At 37.6% G+C, this 17458-nt stretch overlaps 2 protein-coding genes across 2 annotated transcripts in view; both read left to right on the top strand.

Annotated features, from left to right (window-relative positions):
* The window catches only part of LOC105464255 (zinc finger protein 729-like), a 424831-nt gene that overhangs the window by 214534 nt on the left and 192839 nt on the right, over window positions 1-17458 (top strand).
* Window positions 1-17458, top strand: part of LOC139360528 (zinc finger protein 728-like) — a 50393-nt gene that overhangs the window by 2556 nt on the left and 30379 nt on the right. Inside the window, 2 exon segments of the mRNA XM_071088046.1 lie at window positions 16147-16273; window positions 17163-17258. Coding sequence (XP_070944147.1) covers window positions 16147-16273; window positions 17163-17258 — 223 coding nt within the window.

Genomic DNA, 17458 nt, shown 5'->3' on the forward strand with positions numbered 1-17458 from the left:
TTTTAGTAGAGATGGGGGTTTGCCATATTGGCCAGGCTGTTTGAGCTCAAAATTCTGACCTCAAGTAATCTGCCCACCTTGGCCTCCCAAAGTGCTGGGATTGCAGGTGTGAGCCACTGTGTCCGGCTGACCTCAGTTTTTTAACTGTAAATTGCATTTTATTAGTAGGGTTTCAAAGGTAAGAAAATATTTACAAAGGGCATAAAAAAGGTGAGTTTCAGAAAATAATACCTAATTATATATTTGTTGAAAATTCTCATTCACCTTTTTCTCAGAGTGAATTTAGAAGTTTTCTCAGGTTTGTTTTGTTTTGTTTTGTTTTGTTTTTTGTTGAGACAGAGTGTCACTCTGTCACCCAGGCTGGAGTGCAGTGGTGGGATCTCAGCTCACTGCAAACTCTGCCTCCCAGGTTCATGCCGTTCTCCTGCTTCACTCTCCCGAGTTGCTGGGACTACAGGTGCCACCACCATGCCCAGCTAATTTTTTTGTATTTTTAGCAGACACGGGGTTTCACCTTGTTAGCCAGGGTGCTCTCGATCTCCTGACCTCATGATCCGCCTGCCTTGGCCCCCCAAAGTGCTGGGATTACAGGTGTAAGCCACTGTGCCCAGCCTTCTGGTGTGTTTTTTATGGCTGAATGATTTCAAACAGAATTCCATCTAGCTTTTAGAATGTTAGCTACTGAGAAAAAAAAAATAAGAAAAATTGTTCTTCCATTTCGGCTGTAGAGAATTAATATATTTCCACAAGCAAATGTGGTAGATAATTGGGGAGTTACATAGATTTGTGAAAACATCAGTTTCTTTTTTTGCAGGGTGAATTTGCTAAAGTAAATATCTTTGTTCTATATCCTGTTATTTCGATTTCTGAGTTTAATGCTAAATTTTATGTGATGAAACTTGGTACCTCGTAGAAGTGTTCCCATATAACTAATTGTTTACCACATGATTTTTAATACAAAAAGTAAAATAATACTTTATTGTCCAAAAGAAATAAATACCTTTCTTTCTCTTACTGAGGTACAAAATACTAGCACCTTAAAATTTTCTTATATGTTTTTGGATCATTTTGCTGGATTCTTTCAAACACTTAGTTTCAAAAACGAAGTGAATGACTCTGACATGGTAATTAAAGCTTGAGCCCAATGACTGCAAACTGAGGTTAATTTTGAGCCAGCAAAAGGAGGTTATTAAAGACCCAGTTAGTTCCTTCTGGAAAGCCTTTCCTGCAGATGTCCCAGCCTGCTCACCCCAGCGGTGGAAAAAGCCTCCATAGTGAGAGAAGCTACAGAGCCCTGCAAAGCTGGGGCCCCACAGGCAGATGCAGTTAAGGTTAAGATAGAAAGGGTTGGGGAATGTCTTACTGAAGATAAAATTGTTACTGTTTTGAGGCAGTTTTGAGAGGTTTTAAACCAGTTACATGTATGTTAAAAAAAAAAAAATTGAATTCCAAAGGAGTATTGCAACAGGAGGAAGTACCAACTATAAGATCTTTAAGGATTGCAAAGATTAGGCAGAAAAGGGCTTTTTTTCCTAAGGATAAAAAAATAAGTTTAGAAAAAAGGTGAGGGGAATGTTTAAATGAAGGTTGAAATAATCAGGTTTTAGATCAGAGAATGTTTTACCCTGAAGTCAGTGTGTTCTTAGGAGGGATATAAAATGAGGTTGTGTGGTGGCTCAGACTGAGCATAGCTCAGAGTTCGGGAGCCTGTGGGAAGAAAATAAACTTAAGTGAATTTTGATTAAGAAGTATTTTATGTTGACCACTGAAGACAAATTCAGCTGCTTTTTTAATGAGAAAAAGAAGAAAATATGCGAGTGTTTTCCTGGCTGTGTATTGGGTAAGTAAAGAGAGAACCATCTAAGTCATAATGGGAAGGGTGTGTCTTTTCATAAAGTGTTCCTGGAGAACACAGAGGATAGAGAATTTTATTAATCACAGCTGTTTATTGTCTATGTGCTTCATCTTTTCCCACCTCTTTTCTTGGTTCTATACTTCCATTTGGCTTTTTGGGAGTTGTATATTATATTTGAAACCAGTAAATATAACTACAGTGTTCTGCTGAGTTCTGTGAGTAACTCTATCGGGTTACTGAATTTCAAAAAGGTTATGGGAGTCCCCAACTTTTAAACAGTAGGTCAGAAGCATAGATGAGCCCATGGAGTTTGTGACTGGCATCTGCAGTGAGGACAATGTTGTGGGACTGAGCCCTGAATCAGGGTCTATGCTGACTCTGGGTGGTGTCAGAATTCAAGTGTTAGACAATGAGTTGATGTTGGAGAGTTGTTGGTGTTCATCAAACTCTGCAGATTTGGTGCCAGAAGAAAAATAGCACAGACTTCTGGCCTGGAATGAAACTCTAGGTGTCTGGGAATGGGAGGCTCTGCTCTCCTCTACACAGGCTGTCACACTGCCCCTTGTTCTTTGATTTCAGATCTCCTCCCAGGGTGACAGAGGACTGAAAACTTAGAGATCTGATGACAAACCCCTTTTTGCGAAAGCTGCCAGCAGAGGATTTCCACCCACTCACAAACACTAGACATTGATGTGTCCACACCCCTCTCAGGACAAGGCACCACCCTCAGGAATTTTACCACAGCATTTTTGACCCTAGTGGTTTTTTTGGCCAAAAACCTACAAAAGTATCTACAAGTCTCCTGGCATATCTCTGTTTTCAGACACTGAATCTGCAGTAGCGACCTGTTTCTCCACCAGCCTAGGGTTGTCGACCACGTGTTCATAATCTTATCTCCCTGCACAGCCCCACCTGAGCCACTATCTATTGCGCAGACCAGTCTGTCCACCTGCATTGCACTCTCTCTAACCCAGGGACTTTTTTTTCTTTTAACTTTTATTTTTGGTTGGTTCAGGGGTACACATGCAGGTTTGTTTTACAGCTAAAATTGTGTCATGGAAGTTTGGTGTGCAGATTATTTTGTCACTGCAGTACTAATCATAGCACTAAAAAGGTACTTTTTCTGACCCTTTTAGTTCTGCCACCCTCCATCCTCAACTAGGCCTCAGTGTCTTTTTTTCTCCTCTGTGTTCATTTGTTCTTGTTATTTAGCTCTTACTTATAAATAATAGCATGCATTTGGTTTTCTGTTTCTGCATCAGTTTTCTAAGAATAGTGATCTCCAGCTTCATTCCATGTTGCTGCAAAGGACATAATCTTTTTGTTTTGTTTTGTTTTTTTGTTTTGTTTTATGGCCACACAGGATTTCATGATTTCATGATGTTTATGTACCATTATTTGTTTGTTTGTTTTGAGATGGAGTCTCGCTATGTCACTCATGCTGGAGTACAGTGGCATGATCTCAGTTCACTGCAACCTCCACCTCCCAGGTTCAAGCAGTTCTTCTGCCACTGCCTCCCGAGTAACAAGGATTACAGGTGTGTGCCACAACACCCAGCTAATTTTTGTATTTTTAGTATAGATGGGGTTTTACCATGTAGGCCAGGCTGATCTCAAACTCCTGACTTCCGATGATCCGTCGCCTTGGCCTCCCAAAGTGTTGGGATTACAAGTGTGAGCCATTGCACCTGGCCCATATTTTGTTTTTATTAAGTTTTTTGTGTTTTGTTATATTTGGAGACAGGGTCTCACTCTTTTTCTCAGGCTGGAGTGCAGTGGTGTGGTCTTGGCTCACTAAAACCTCAACTTCTCAGGCTCAAGCTATCCGCTTCTACCTAAGCTTCCCAAGTAGCTAAGAATAAAGGCTTGTGCCACCATGCCTAGCTAATTTTTCTTTTTGTATTTTTTTTTTTTTTTTTTTTTTATAGATGGGATTTTGCCATGTTGTCCATGCCGGTCTCAAACTCCTGAGCTCAGGCAATCCACCTGGCTCGGCCCCCAAAGTGCTGGATTACAGGCATGTGCCATCATATAACCATACCATATTTTGTTTATCCAGTCTACCAGTGATAGGCATTTAGGCTGATTCCATGTCTTTGCTATTGTGAATAGTGCTGCAATGAACGTGATTGTGCATGTGTCTTTGTGATAGAATAATCTGTATATTTTTAGGTATATACCCAATTGTGAGGTTACTGGGTCAAATGGTAATTTTGTTTTTAGTTTAGTGAGGAATCACCACACTGCTTTTCACAATGGTTGAATTATGATAATGGCCATTCTCACTGGTTTGAGATGATTTCTTGTTGTGGTTTTCTTTTGCATTTCTGTAATGATTAGTGATGAGCATTTTTTTATATGCTTGTTAGCCACATGTTTGTCTTCTTTTGAAGACAAGCATCTTCTTAATGTTTTTATCTTTTAAGTGAGGTTTTTTTTTTTTTCTTGTAAACTTGTTTTAGTTCCTAATGAATTCTGGATAGCAGACCTTTGTCAGAAGCATAGTTTGCAAGTATTTTCTATTATTCTGTAGGTTGTCACTTTACTGTGTTGATCCTTTCCTTCGCTGTGAAAAAGATCATTAGTTTAATTAGGTCCCATTTGTCAATTTTTGCTTTTGTTGCAATTACTTTTGATATCTTCATTATCTTTGCCAGTTTCTATGTCTAGAATGGCACTTCTTACCTTCCAGGGTTTCTTTTTTTATATACATAATTTTTCAGATTAACATTTAAGTCTTTCATTTACCTTGAGTTGATTTTTTTATGTGGTGTTATAAAAGGATCCAATTTCAATCTGCTACATAGTGGTAGCTGGTTGTTCCAGTACCATTTATTAAATAGGAAGTTCTTCCCCCATTCCTGTTGTCACCTTTGTTGAAGATCAGATGGTTTTAGGTGTGTGGCATTATTTCTGGGCTCCCTATTCTGTTGCATTGGTCTATGAGTTTGTTTTTGTACCAGTACCATGTTGCTTGGTTTACTGTAGCCCTGTTGTATAGTTTGAAGTCAGGTAATGTAATGCCTCCAACTTTGTTGTTTTTGCTTACGATTGCCTTGGCTATTCAGGCTCTTTTTTGGTTCCGTGTGAATTTTAAAATTGTTTTTTTAGTTCTGTTAAAAAATATTTTGGTGGTTTGATTAAATTAGCATTACATCTGTAAATGTATTTCAGCAGTATGACCGTTTTATGATAGTGATCTTTTTTATTCATGAGCATAAAGTGGTTTTCCATTTGTTTGTATCATCTCTGGCTTCTTTAAGCATTGTTTTGTAATTCTTGTCATAGAGATCTTTTCCCTTTCTGGTTATCTGTATTTCTAGATATGTTATTCTTTTCTGTGGCAGTTGTGAATGGGGTTGTGTTTTCCATTCAGATTTGGCCTAGATGTTTTTGATATATAGGGTTGCTACTAATTTTTGTACATTTCTTTTGTATCCTGAGACTTTATTCAAGTTGTCAGTTTAAAGAGCTTTTCTGCTTAGAGTATATGGGTTTCCAGATGTAGAATCATGTTGTTTGCAAATAGGGATAGTTTGACTTTCTCTCTTTTTGTTTGGATGCCTTTTATTTTTATCTTTTGCCTGATTGCTGTGGGTAAGACTTCCAATTTTATGTTGAATAGGAGTGTTGAGAGAAGACGTCCTTGTCTTGTGCCAGTTATCAAGAAGGAATGCTTCCAGGTTTTGTCCATTCAGTATGTTGGCTGTGAGTTTGTCATAGATAACTTACTATTTTGACGTATGTACCTTCAATGCCTAGTTTGTTGAGGGTTTTTAACGTGAAAAATGTTAAATTTTATTGAAAGCCTTTTGTGCATCTATTGAGATAGTCTTGTGGTTTCTCTCTTTAATTCTGTTTATGTGATGAATCACATTTATTGATTTGTGTATGTTGAACAAACCTTGAATCCCCAAAATAAACCGTAGTTTATCACAGCGGGTTAGCTTTTTGATAAGCTGCTGGATTTGGTTTGCCAGTAGTTTGTTGACGATTTCTTTTTTTTTTTCTTTTTTTGAGATGGAGTCTTGCTGTGTCACCCAGGCTGGAGTGCAGTGGTGTGATCTTGGCTCATTGCAACTTCTGCCTCCCAGGTTCAAGTGATTCCCCTGTCTCAGCCTCTTGAGTAGCTGGGCTTACAGTCGTGTGGTACCATACCCGGCTAATTTTTTTGTGTTTTTAGAAGTGATGGGGTTTAATCGTGTTGGCCAGGCTGGTCTTGAACTATTGACCTCAGATAATCAGCCCATCTTGGCCTCCCAAAGTGCTGGGATTACAGGTGTGAGCCACCAGGCCCAGCCGTTTGTTGAAGATTTTGGCATCAATGTTCATCAAGGATATTGGCCTGAAGTTGCCTTTTTTTTTGTTTTTGTTTTTTCTGTTAGGTTTTGGTATCAGAATGATGCTGTTCTTACACAATGAGTTGGAGAGGAGTTTCTTCTTTTTAATTTTTTGATTTTGTTTTAGTAGAAATAATTTAATCTTTTGAAATTGTTTTAGTAGAAATAATATCAGCTTCTATTTGTACATCTGGTAGAATTCAGCTGTGAATATGTCTGGTCCTGAGCTTCATTTCATCGGTAGGTTATTTATTACTCTTTCAGTTTTTTGAGCTTATCTATCTATTTAGGGCTTTGATGTTTTTGTGTGTATTCAGTCTTGGGAGGATGTATTTGTTCCAGAATTTTTTCATTTCTTCTAGAGTTTTGTTTTGTTTTTTTATGTGCATAGTATGTTCATACAGACTTCAGTATATATATATATTTTTTTTATTTTATATTTGCTTATGTGCATAGTATATTCATAGACTTCAGTATATTTTTGTGGGGTCAGTGGTAATGTATCTTTTTCTCATTTCTAATTGTGTTTATTTGTATCTTCATTAATATAGCTAGTAGTTTATTTACCTTTTAAAAAAAAATAGATTGAATGCCTGGATTTCTTGATATTTTGTAGTTTTTCATGTCTAAATCTCCTTCAGTTCAGATCTGATTTTGGTTATTTCTTGTCTTTTGCTAGCTTAGCGGCTGATTTGCTTTTGTTGCTCTCAGTCTTTTTTTTATGTTGTCAGGTTGTTAAACTGAGATCTAACTTTTTGGTGTGAGGATTTAATGCTATAAATTTTTCTTGTAATACTGCCTTAGCTGTATTGCAGGGATTCTGGTATGTTGTATTTTTGTTCTTATTTGTTTCAAAAGACTTCTTGGTTTCTGCTTTAATTTCATTATTTACCAAAAGGTTATTCAAGTGTAGGCCATTTAATTTTTATTTAATTGTATGGTTTCCAGTTGTTTTATTGGTATTGAATTATATTTTTCTTAAGCTATAGTCTGTGTGTGTGGTTTGCATCATTTTGGGATTTTTGAATTTGCTGAGAATGGTTTTATTTCTGATTGTGTGGTCAATTTTAGAGTATGTGGCACGTGGTAATGAGAAGAATGTGTATTATGGTATTTTTAGATGAAGAGTTCTGTAGATGTCTATTAGGACTATTTGGTCAAGTGTTGAGTTCAGGTCCTAATATTGTTGTTAATTTTTTTCTACAGTGATCTGTCCGTTAGTGCCTGTGAGATGTAGTCTCTGATTATTACTGTGTCAGATTCTAAGTCTCTTCATAGGTCTCTAAGAACTTGCTTTATTCATGTGGACCCATGGATTTTTTTATAACACCTTTCTCTCTTCTGCTTTCCCCCCCATAAACGTCCTTTCAAGTGCACACAGTGTGCAAAATTCAGATGTCCAAGAGTTCAAGAACTTGTCCAGAGACCTGGCTGTTTTAAGAGAAAATATAAATTTGCAACAAGAGGCTTTATTCTCATATGTGAAAATAAGGGAGGATAACTTGCTGATTTTTAAAAAAAGGTTTAGATTATGTGTATATATTTCTTCTGCTTTTAGAAATATATGTAAATCATATTAACAATGAAACAAACCTTTTGTCATTCTTTTTGACTCAGAATTGTCTTTATTTGGGACCTGAGATTCATTGCTTTCTTTTTGTCTTGGCAAAAGATTATTTTTTTTTTATCTTTAGTCTTTAAACTAGACACAGATTTGTTCAGAGTAAACTTCATTTCAAGAGCATTAAAAAGTTGAGCATGAAGATCAGAATAAATTTAGCAATACAGAATAATATAGACTAAAAGATACTGAGTAAGTTCTTTGGCAGAAACCTGATTATCCAAGATGATTATTTGCAGGCTGACATACTTACACTGCAAAAGCCAGAAGAGTTCAGTGTATAAACTGAACAGTGGAGTCTGTTGTACTTGGGTTACTTCAGTACAGTTAGTGCAGTTATGTGTAGTGTTTGTAGACAACTTGCATTCATGTAAATTAAACAGTATTTTCTACAATAGTATGAATATAAGGCCACAATGTTTACTTTGAATTCCTTAGTTATTTTAATATTGTTATTCATACTTTTGAAATACAGTGTTTTAACTGAATTATAGTTCAGATAATTTTTTAAAATCTTACATACCTTATGACAAGTACATAAAATTAGTCATATATGTATATCTGATATCCAAAGAAATTTACCATTAAATTGTTACAGTAGATATTAGTCTGACATGCTTATTAATTTATCCAATAGTAATAATTATAGGTAAGCATAATTTTAGTGTCATATTTTACCGAATTAGTATGCTGCTATTACGGAACAAATAAACACAGGTGATATGGCTACCCAAAAACCATAATAGCTCTCCAGTTAGCTATGTTGCAAGCTCTAATATATTCTACTATATTAACACAGATTTCAATGTTTTCTAAAATAGTGCTGGTGGAAGCTGTCAGATATATTCCAATATAGATCTCACATTCAATGGTTAGGAAATAAGAGAGCAGCAGAGATGGAAGATAAATCTTTTAAAATTCTGCTGAGAACTGGGCATGGTGGCTCATGCCTCTAATCCCAGGACTTTGGGAGGCCAAGGTGGGTGAATCACCTGAGGTCAGGAGTTTGAGACCAGCCTGGACAACATAGTGAAAACTTGTCTCTACCAAAAATACAAAATTAGCTGGGTGTGGTGGCACATGCCTGTAGTCCCAGCTATTTGTGAGGCTCAGACAGGAGAATCACTTGAACCCAGGAGGCAAAGTTTGAGGTGAGCCAAGATCACACCATTACACTCCAACCTGGGCAACAAGAATGAAACTCCATCTCAAAAAAAAAAAAAAAAAAAAAAAAATTCTGCTGAGAATATGCCCCCTTTATTCAATAATGCTCATGTTTCTCTTGCTGAGAGTAGCTATGCACTTCGGGTGTTTGGAGAGAAATTCTTCTTAGGGAGGTATTTTCTGGCTGACTTGATCAATTTTATATCCAATCTCAGTTTTTTCTTAAGACATTTTAACTTTTTTCTCTCAATATAATTTTTCTCAGAACAAGAGCTGTTTTTCTCTCGAACGCATTGCGTGTCTGTTTCAGAAACCCTATTAGTATCCAATGGTATCTGTGAAAGATGTGGGCTGTCACAGTGAGAACTCTGAGAGCTATCTCTATCTGGAGTCATGGTAAAACCCAGCAGTATTTTTTCATGTCACCATTATAAATAAAAACTCAGGCTGAAACACTGCTCCTTTTTCTATTATTGTGAAGGTGCAATTCTACCCAGGAGGTCTGCAGACTCTCCTCCTGCTGCTCAGGCTTCACTCTCTGATGTGGCACCGGAGTGCTGCTGTGGCAATTGGGATTCAACTAAGATGTGAGTTTCCAACTGTGAGCCCTGTGCTGTGGGCCGTGCCTCAGTGGCAGATGGTAGGGGTCAAGAGAATACACTAGCCACCAGGAGAGGGAAACAGGAGTGCTCAAGCCCAATGCTCGGGAAGTAGAGAGCTATTACTTTAAAATTTAAATAGCCAAAAAGATAGCACCCGAATCAACAATTTTTGTAGAAGAGTCAAAGCCTACCTTCACCAGACACTGGGGTTCAAGTTGCACAACTACCTCCAGTCATGAAGATGTGAAAAGTTTATTTTTTCATTGATTATAACCATTTAGCATACATGGATGGCCTTCCCAACTACCAGGTGAATTTAGGATGAACTATGTGTGACATGGTGCTGTAAATTCTACTTGTAGATGAATTATGGTGATTGTCTTTCTGTCTTTGCAATCTCTTGAGCAAATTGACTGTAATGCATGTCACATTCACATGTAATCGTATCATAAAACAGTTTTCTTTCTGTTCTGTTATTGTGGAGTTCCTTTGGGGCTAAAGAAAATTTTGCTTTTAATTATATTTTCCAAACCCAGTCTAGAATTACCAGACATAATGTAAACACATAAGGTACCAACTAAGCTTTACTCTAGATGGGACTTTTTGGCTTCCAGTCAATTCACAATTGTGCAGTGAAGTGCATGCTGTCCCCTAAATATGCAGGTGGAATTGTGTCTCTGCCTACTTGGTATCTATCATCCTCTACAGTCACTTTTAGAGAGGCTAGACCAGATGTCTACAAACTTCGTAGGTCAGATATTAACCATTTTACCTCTTCTGATGACTTGTGTCTTCAGACTTGAAACTGATTCAGTGACCATCTGTCACCGAAACCCAATCAGTAAAATATGTGCATTGAGTAGACCTGTAGACATGAGAATCTCCATTTCTCCCTCCTTCCTCATGCTAAAATGCCCACAAATGTTCAGGTAACATTTACCTTGAATATTGCTGCTACTTTACCCATGGAGGGCCTGAATTTGCAGCTCCAAATTCTAAATCTAGGTCTTGAGAATTGAGATGGAAAAAACAAGTTTTTATCTGAGGAATGCAAGTCCTTTTAGGTATCAAACTCAGAGAGACATTAAAATGAGAGCACAGTCATGTTTCTCTCCCTTTGTTTTCAGCTATATATCTCTTGAAACTGTTCACTGTTGCCACAAGTAGCTATAAATTAAACTAATTCCACACTGGACACTACATTCCATATCCTTAACCTTGATGTATATCCAATCAATTATTAAAGTTATTTCTTTACAGAAATAAGAATTTCTCACAACCAATTTTGCATCAGTGAGCACTCACTGTTCCTTTTTTTTTTTTTTTTTTTTTTGCCTTTACAAATCCACTTGTAAGTGCTGCTAATCAAAGTGTAGGTTCCAGGCAACTTGAATATTTTGTCTCAAGTTAAAATCCTTAAGCTTGACCCAAATAAACTGTCTGCTTTTGTTCATGTCGTGTCAGCTTTTTAAAGGTTAACTATTATTTAGAATGTTCTAGAGCAGCCTCTATGAGGGAATCTCTCCTTTGATTTCACTTTACTTGCTGTAACACCCAAAAATGCAGAGTGAGGTTGATTTCACCTAGAATTTGCAAATAAGGTCTGGCTGACCTCTGCCTGGGATTTACAAGGCAGGGCCGGACTTTGGATTTAGAATTTATAGAAAACCAACAGGAGGCATTTTCTGCATTGTGAGATATCAACATAGACATTTTTAATTCCTCTTTTGAGAGTGTGGCTTTTTGACCTTTTCACATCTTTTTCATTAACTTGCCATAGTTATGTGAGAGGCTCCAGGGGTAAATAGAATCTGATGGCAGAATCTGTAAGTGTAAACAAGCATCTTAAGGCCACAAAGTATCCAGAGCCACGACCACAACTATACCTACCTGTAAAATGTGATACTGGAGTAAAGTATTCTTGTCCTTCTACTTACCCAACAGCTAGCAAATCAGGACAGCTAGCAAATCAGGATGGATGACCCAGGTTGTGGAGTTCAACCAAGGCAGTTCCATTTTTTATTTAGAATCATCCTAAGTCTTCTCTGCCTGGCTTATCAGTGGACCATCAGCCCCAGGTCACTGGGAACCCTCTCACAATCACCTGTGAATCTTTGAGACATTTGAGAATGTCCAGAACAGAATTGTGTCAGGCTGACAAGAGTGATTAATTCTGCTTCTGTGTGAGAGAAATGAGTTATCCTGTGTTTGTTTTGCCCCTTACACAAGAAGTATCTTTGATTGGTACCCAGATGAGAGTTTTTCCAGTTCCTTGGTACTTGGGTAAAAAATCAGGAGGTCTGGAGGCTCAAATAGATAAACTAATTGCTTTCATTTCATATAGTCATTAAAAAAAATAGATGAAGCAGGCCAGGTGCAGTGGCTCATACCTGTAACCCCAGCACTTTGGGAAGCCAAGATGGGTGGATCATCTGAGATCAGGAGTTTGAGACTAGCCTGGCCAACATGGTGAAATCCTATCTCTACTAAAAAAACCAAAAGTAGCTGGGTGTGGTGGCTTATGCCTGTAGGCTTGGCTACTTGCAAGGCTGAGGCAGGAGAATCTCTTGAACCTGGGAAGTGGAGGCTGCAGTAAGCCGAGATCCCATCTTTGCACTCCAGCCTGGGCAACAAAGTGAGACTTCATCTCAAAAAACAGAAAAAGAAAAGAAAAATAGATGAAGCAGTCATAGTTCCTACCATCCTGGCAGTTTTAGCCTAGACTAGCAACTGGAAATATGGTTGAAATATACATCAGATGGTGGGTACAGCAAATAGACGTGTGCAAAAAATTGGGGCTTTATTTGGGCCACTTTCTTTATACTGTGGCTTCTGATGTCTACACCTGAACTTAGAAGAGTCGTCATTATTATTTGTATTTATTTTAGCCTGCTAAGAATACTTTTCTTTTTTTTTATTTGAGACAGAGTCTCGCTCTGTCGCCCAGGCTGGAGTCCAGTGGCGCGATCTTGGCTCACGGCAAGCTCCTCCTCCCGAGTTCATGCTATTCTCCTGCCTCAGGTTTCTGAGTCGCCGGGACCACAGGCGCCTGCCACCACGCCCAGCTAATTTTTTTTTTTTTTTTTTTTTTGTATTTTTAGTAGAGACAGGTTTCACCGTGTTAGTCAGGATGGTCTCGATTTCCTGACCTTGTGATCCACCCACCTCAGCCTCCCAAAGTGCTGGGATTCTAGGCGTGAGCCACCGCACCTGGCCAGAATACTTACTTTTCTTCTAAAAAAGTTATTCTAGATAACCTTAAGGGATTTTTAAAAATTGCTTATTAGCATATAATATAAAATTTGCAGGGCAGTGGCAAAAAAGATTAAAATTATACAAACTCAGACTTAGGTTTACTTAAGTAAGCTTTAAAAAAATGAACTGACAATACCCCCCAGTGGCACAGAGAACTTAATTGTACATCGGCTGTACACTCTGCCCCAGCCCTGTGCATATTCACCCTTTTTAGAGTCCTTATTTATGTTTGGCTCTACCCTGGCGTCTTGCCTCACAGAACTGATTAGAAGAGATCAGAGTTTTGGGTCATGAATCCTGTTGCCTTTTTAGAGCTGCTGCTCAACATTTTCTGCAACCCAACAGATAAATGGGAAATATAAAGTATGTATTATAGGATCTTACTTTTCAAATTTTTTATTAAACCCAGTGCTTGCAGAAACATTATTTAGCAACTTGTTTTCTGTTCCTGCAGATCTAGTAGTTGATTCACAAGTCCCAAGAAAGTAAGTATAAACACAATAAAAATTTATCTAAATTGCATTAAACTCTTTCCATCTGTATCTCTTTCATCTGTCTATATTTACCTTTTATTCTTTGCATTTTTTGAAAAAATCAATGACAGATCAACAGAAATAGAAATAAAAATGCTGGGTCCTTTAAAGCCTTGGAATTATTGAACACGTAGTATCGACTCACAGGGTGTTATTAGGATTAAACCACATAATGTGCTATCACAGTGCTCTGTAACATCCTATTGAGCACATAGTACCTGCTTAATAAACATTGCATTAGTACATGTGCACATGTTGTTTTCCAAATGCAGACTTACTCAGAAATTGCTACCTTCTGTTTTCTCTGTAAACTTTAGAGTCAGCAAAGAGTATAATACTTTAGAATGAAGAATGATTGTCTTCATTTGTACCAGAAGTATTTGTGTTGTGACAAGAGTGCTGGGTTATCAGCCCAGGCTTCTAATGAGTGTCACCTGGCCATTTTGCAGAACTCTCTTTACTTGTGCCCTGTCCGTGGATTCTGTTTATTGTTCTGGTGGAAGCCACCATGTTGTTTTAATTAAGTGGTTCATGTGACTCTAAGGTGAGGTCAGAATCAAGTATGAGGAATTCAAAATACATTCATGAGAGTTAAGTTCCATCTTTGCATTAAAGGGTGGTTCAAGAACCCGTTCTGTTTGGATTTGGTAGGGACAGGACAGCGTGGCCCATATTTCCAGTACTGTAGTGGAAATTGCTGGTGCCTGTGTCAGGGGATGGCTCCTGAGGACAAAATAAAAGTGCATTTTTATCTCTGTGGAGCTACTCATTGTTTCTCAATCTCTTCTCCTATAAAGGACAGAAATGGGTGGAGTTTCTCTGTCTTGGTTCTTCTGCCTGTGGATGTGGTGACAGCAGGTAGACCTGTGGTGCTGACACTTTTAAAGGCATGTTCTCAAGATGCAGGTATAATTTGCCCAGAGAATTTTATCTGAGAAATAATCCTAGAGAAGGAGGAGAAAGAGGAAAAAATGGCCTTTTTTTTTTTTTTTTTTCAGCTAAATATGTCTCAGATCAAGATCTGTGTCCACTCTGCTTCCTCCAGGAAACAAGTTTGGTACTTGCAAACCTGTACTTCTCTACTTGTGTTTTTCCTCCCTAATGAGTTTGTCTTAACTACTTTAAAAAATTCTTACAATAATCAAAGTCTCTGAAAAATATATTTTTCTATATACCAGAGCCTTCTCTACATTATGGCTTCTTATATGCCATGCAGAAATCTCACTATGAATTTATAATCTGCAATATTAAAAATGTCCCTTTGTGGCTGTTGAACATGGGAAGGTGTAGATACTCCAAATTCCTGTTGGGGAAAACCTGGGGTTTTTAGTGAAGACAGAGAACATGTAATGTTGAGGTTTCATCTGTGTTCTTTATTATGTCTATGCAGTACAGGATTAAGAAAATACCCATTGAAGCAGTATGGTATTTATTACCCAGAAAATTATAAAAAATTTGATAGGAGATAACTGCTCTTTACAGTGCTAAAGAAAGACTATTTAAAATCACTATTAAAAATTACAGAACATGGGAGATACCTGTATCTTGAACTTTCCATAAAACTAATGTTTCCTTATGGTTAAATTCAGACTATAATTTACCTTTCAGGGGGCAGTATCTCAGCAGTAATGCTGTGTCCTTCTGGGTGCATCAGGACATTATAAAAGTTTGTTCTAGTGTAGTTGATGTTAATAAATCACTTAGTTGATAAGCTCTCTGATACATGTTTTACTATAGAATTAATTATTTTTCTCTTCATTGTTAAGTATCTTTATGCAGCTGATGGGAACAAACCACCACATTTAATCTGGCAGCTGCCCTTCTTTCTTAGGTTTCCTTTGCATTTGTCTGTTTTTGGAAAATGAAGGCTCTCATCTTTATTTACAAACCAGAAAAACACAGGGTCATTCAATTACTGGATATTTGACAAAATAGTCTTTTTGGGCCAAAAACATTGGCATACTGATGAGCTTGTTAAAAATTCAGCAACTCAGACTTTATCCCTGATCTTCTGAAAAAAAAAAAAAAAATCTGCATTAACAGGATCTCCAGCTTATTGTACACATTAAAATTTGAGTGATAGCTTCTAACTCAACATGTCTATTCCATCTGAATAATATACAAAAGTATGTCCATCTCAAAAATACACACAATTAATTCTTTTTTTTTTTTTTTTTGAGATAGAGTTTCACTCTTGTTGTCCAGGCTGGGGGGCAATGGTGCGATCTCAGCTCACCGCAACCTCCGCCTCCTGGATTCAAACGATTTTCCTGCCTCAGCCTCCCAAGTAGCTAGAATTACAAGCACAAAGCACCATGCCCAGCTAATTTTGTGTTTTTAGTAGGGACGGGGTTTCTCCATGTTGGTCAGACTGGTCTCAAACTCCCGACCTCAGGTGATCTGCCCGCCTCTGCCTCCCAAAGTGCTGGGATTACAGGCATGAGCTACCATGCCCGGCACACGATTAATTCTGTATGATGTAAATGTAGCACTCAAAATTGTACATGTTAGTGTTTATGCCCTCAATTTTATACTTTATTGTCCAGAAAAATACTATATATACACTGGTGTTATGGATCTTATAACACTTTGTTTTCTCAGAGTTAGAGAATACATTAGAGAATATTTCTAGTTGAAAACTATTTTATTGAATTATTTCAGTCACTCTTAGAAGTCAGAACCAGCTCTGTTTACTCTCTCCATTTTACGTTGAGTCAAAGTAAAAATTATGCCCATGACCACTTGGTAAATAAATGTGTTTGTGTGTGTTTTCCAGGGATCATTGACATTTCGGGATGTGGCCATAGAATTCTCTGTGGAGGAGTGGCAATGCCTAGACACTGCACAGCAGAATTTATATAGGAATGTGATGTTAGAGAACTACAGAAACCTGGTCTTCCTGGGTGAGAATAACTTTAATACGCAATTCCTAGTATACGCTATAGGTTTCATTTTGCTGCGGACTTTATTGGCCTGAACAAAGGAGGTTGAATGCAGGAATAAAGACAAAGATGGCACCAGGGGACTCCTTGCTTCTAGTGAACAAGGGCCGTGAACTTCTATAGCTCTTCATATTTATTGAGTAAAGGAGATAGGGAGAAGGGGGAGGTTGTGGTCAGCTGCTTGACTTAGTGACTGTATTCTTTGAACAGTACTCTCCAGATGTTCCAGTAGTTAACCTCAAGGAGCATGGCACCAGGGAGTGACTGTCCTCAGTGTACCTTCTGGCTGCATGAGCAGAAGCAAGTTTGCCCACATTCTGCATTCATGATAAACAATTTGCCGTTTGATTCATTCAAGTCCAGTGGAATGCTGAGTTGGTCACAGCCCTCAGGCTTTCGACTCCCAACAGCATTGCTCTTTTGTATAATTTCTTTTTGGTAATTTATGCTTCAGATTTCTGTTTTCAAGAAAATCATAGGGAGTTTTCCATAGAGAAAAAAATTTCAAGATGTTTCATCTTGACCTGAACTCACCACATTCTTGAGCTCCTCTCTGTCCTTCACTTTAGATTAATGGTAATTTCAAAATTTTACTGGCATAAAATATTATTGCTCACACTTTAAAATCTAATTACCACCACCAATTTTTAATTCAGTAGTACCAGGTGATAAAAGTAAGAACCCACAAAATTAGAGTATTTTCTAAATATTTAGAAATTTCTGTTGTAATTTAGTATTTTGGGATAAATGTATTAGAATATTGTGTTAAATCCTCTTTACTGAGCACATTATTAAGTTGTTAATTGGAGAATATGAGCAAGAGGCATGTTACTTATTTTTAATAAAACAGGTATTGCTGTCCCTAAGCCAGACCTGATCATTTTTCTGGAGCAAGGAAAAGAGCCCTGGAATATGAAGAGACATGAGATGGCGGAAGAACCCCCAGGTAGGTGAGAGTGAATACAACAGACAACGTGGATGACAGGTCCAAAGTCAAGAAGAAAGCAAGTCCCTAAAGTGATATGGGAAGCAGTGTTCCAAAAGAAATAGTTTCTGGAAAGCCTAATTTTTATTTTTATTTTTAAATTTTCTCTCACACAGGGGCATCTTCTCTCTTTTGCTTTTAAAATATCAAAGAATTCTTCT

Source organism: Macaca nemestrina, chromosome 20 (genome assembly GCF_043159975.1).
Source record: "Macaca nemestrina isolate mMacNem1 chromosome 20, mMacNem.hap1, whole genome shotgun sequence".
Classification (NCBI taxonomy): domain Eukaryota; kingdom Metazoa; phylum Chordata; class Mammalia; order Primates; family Cercopithecidae; genus Macaca; species Macaca nemestrina.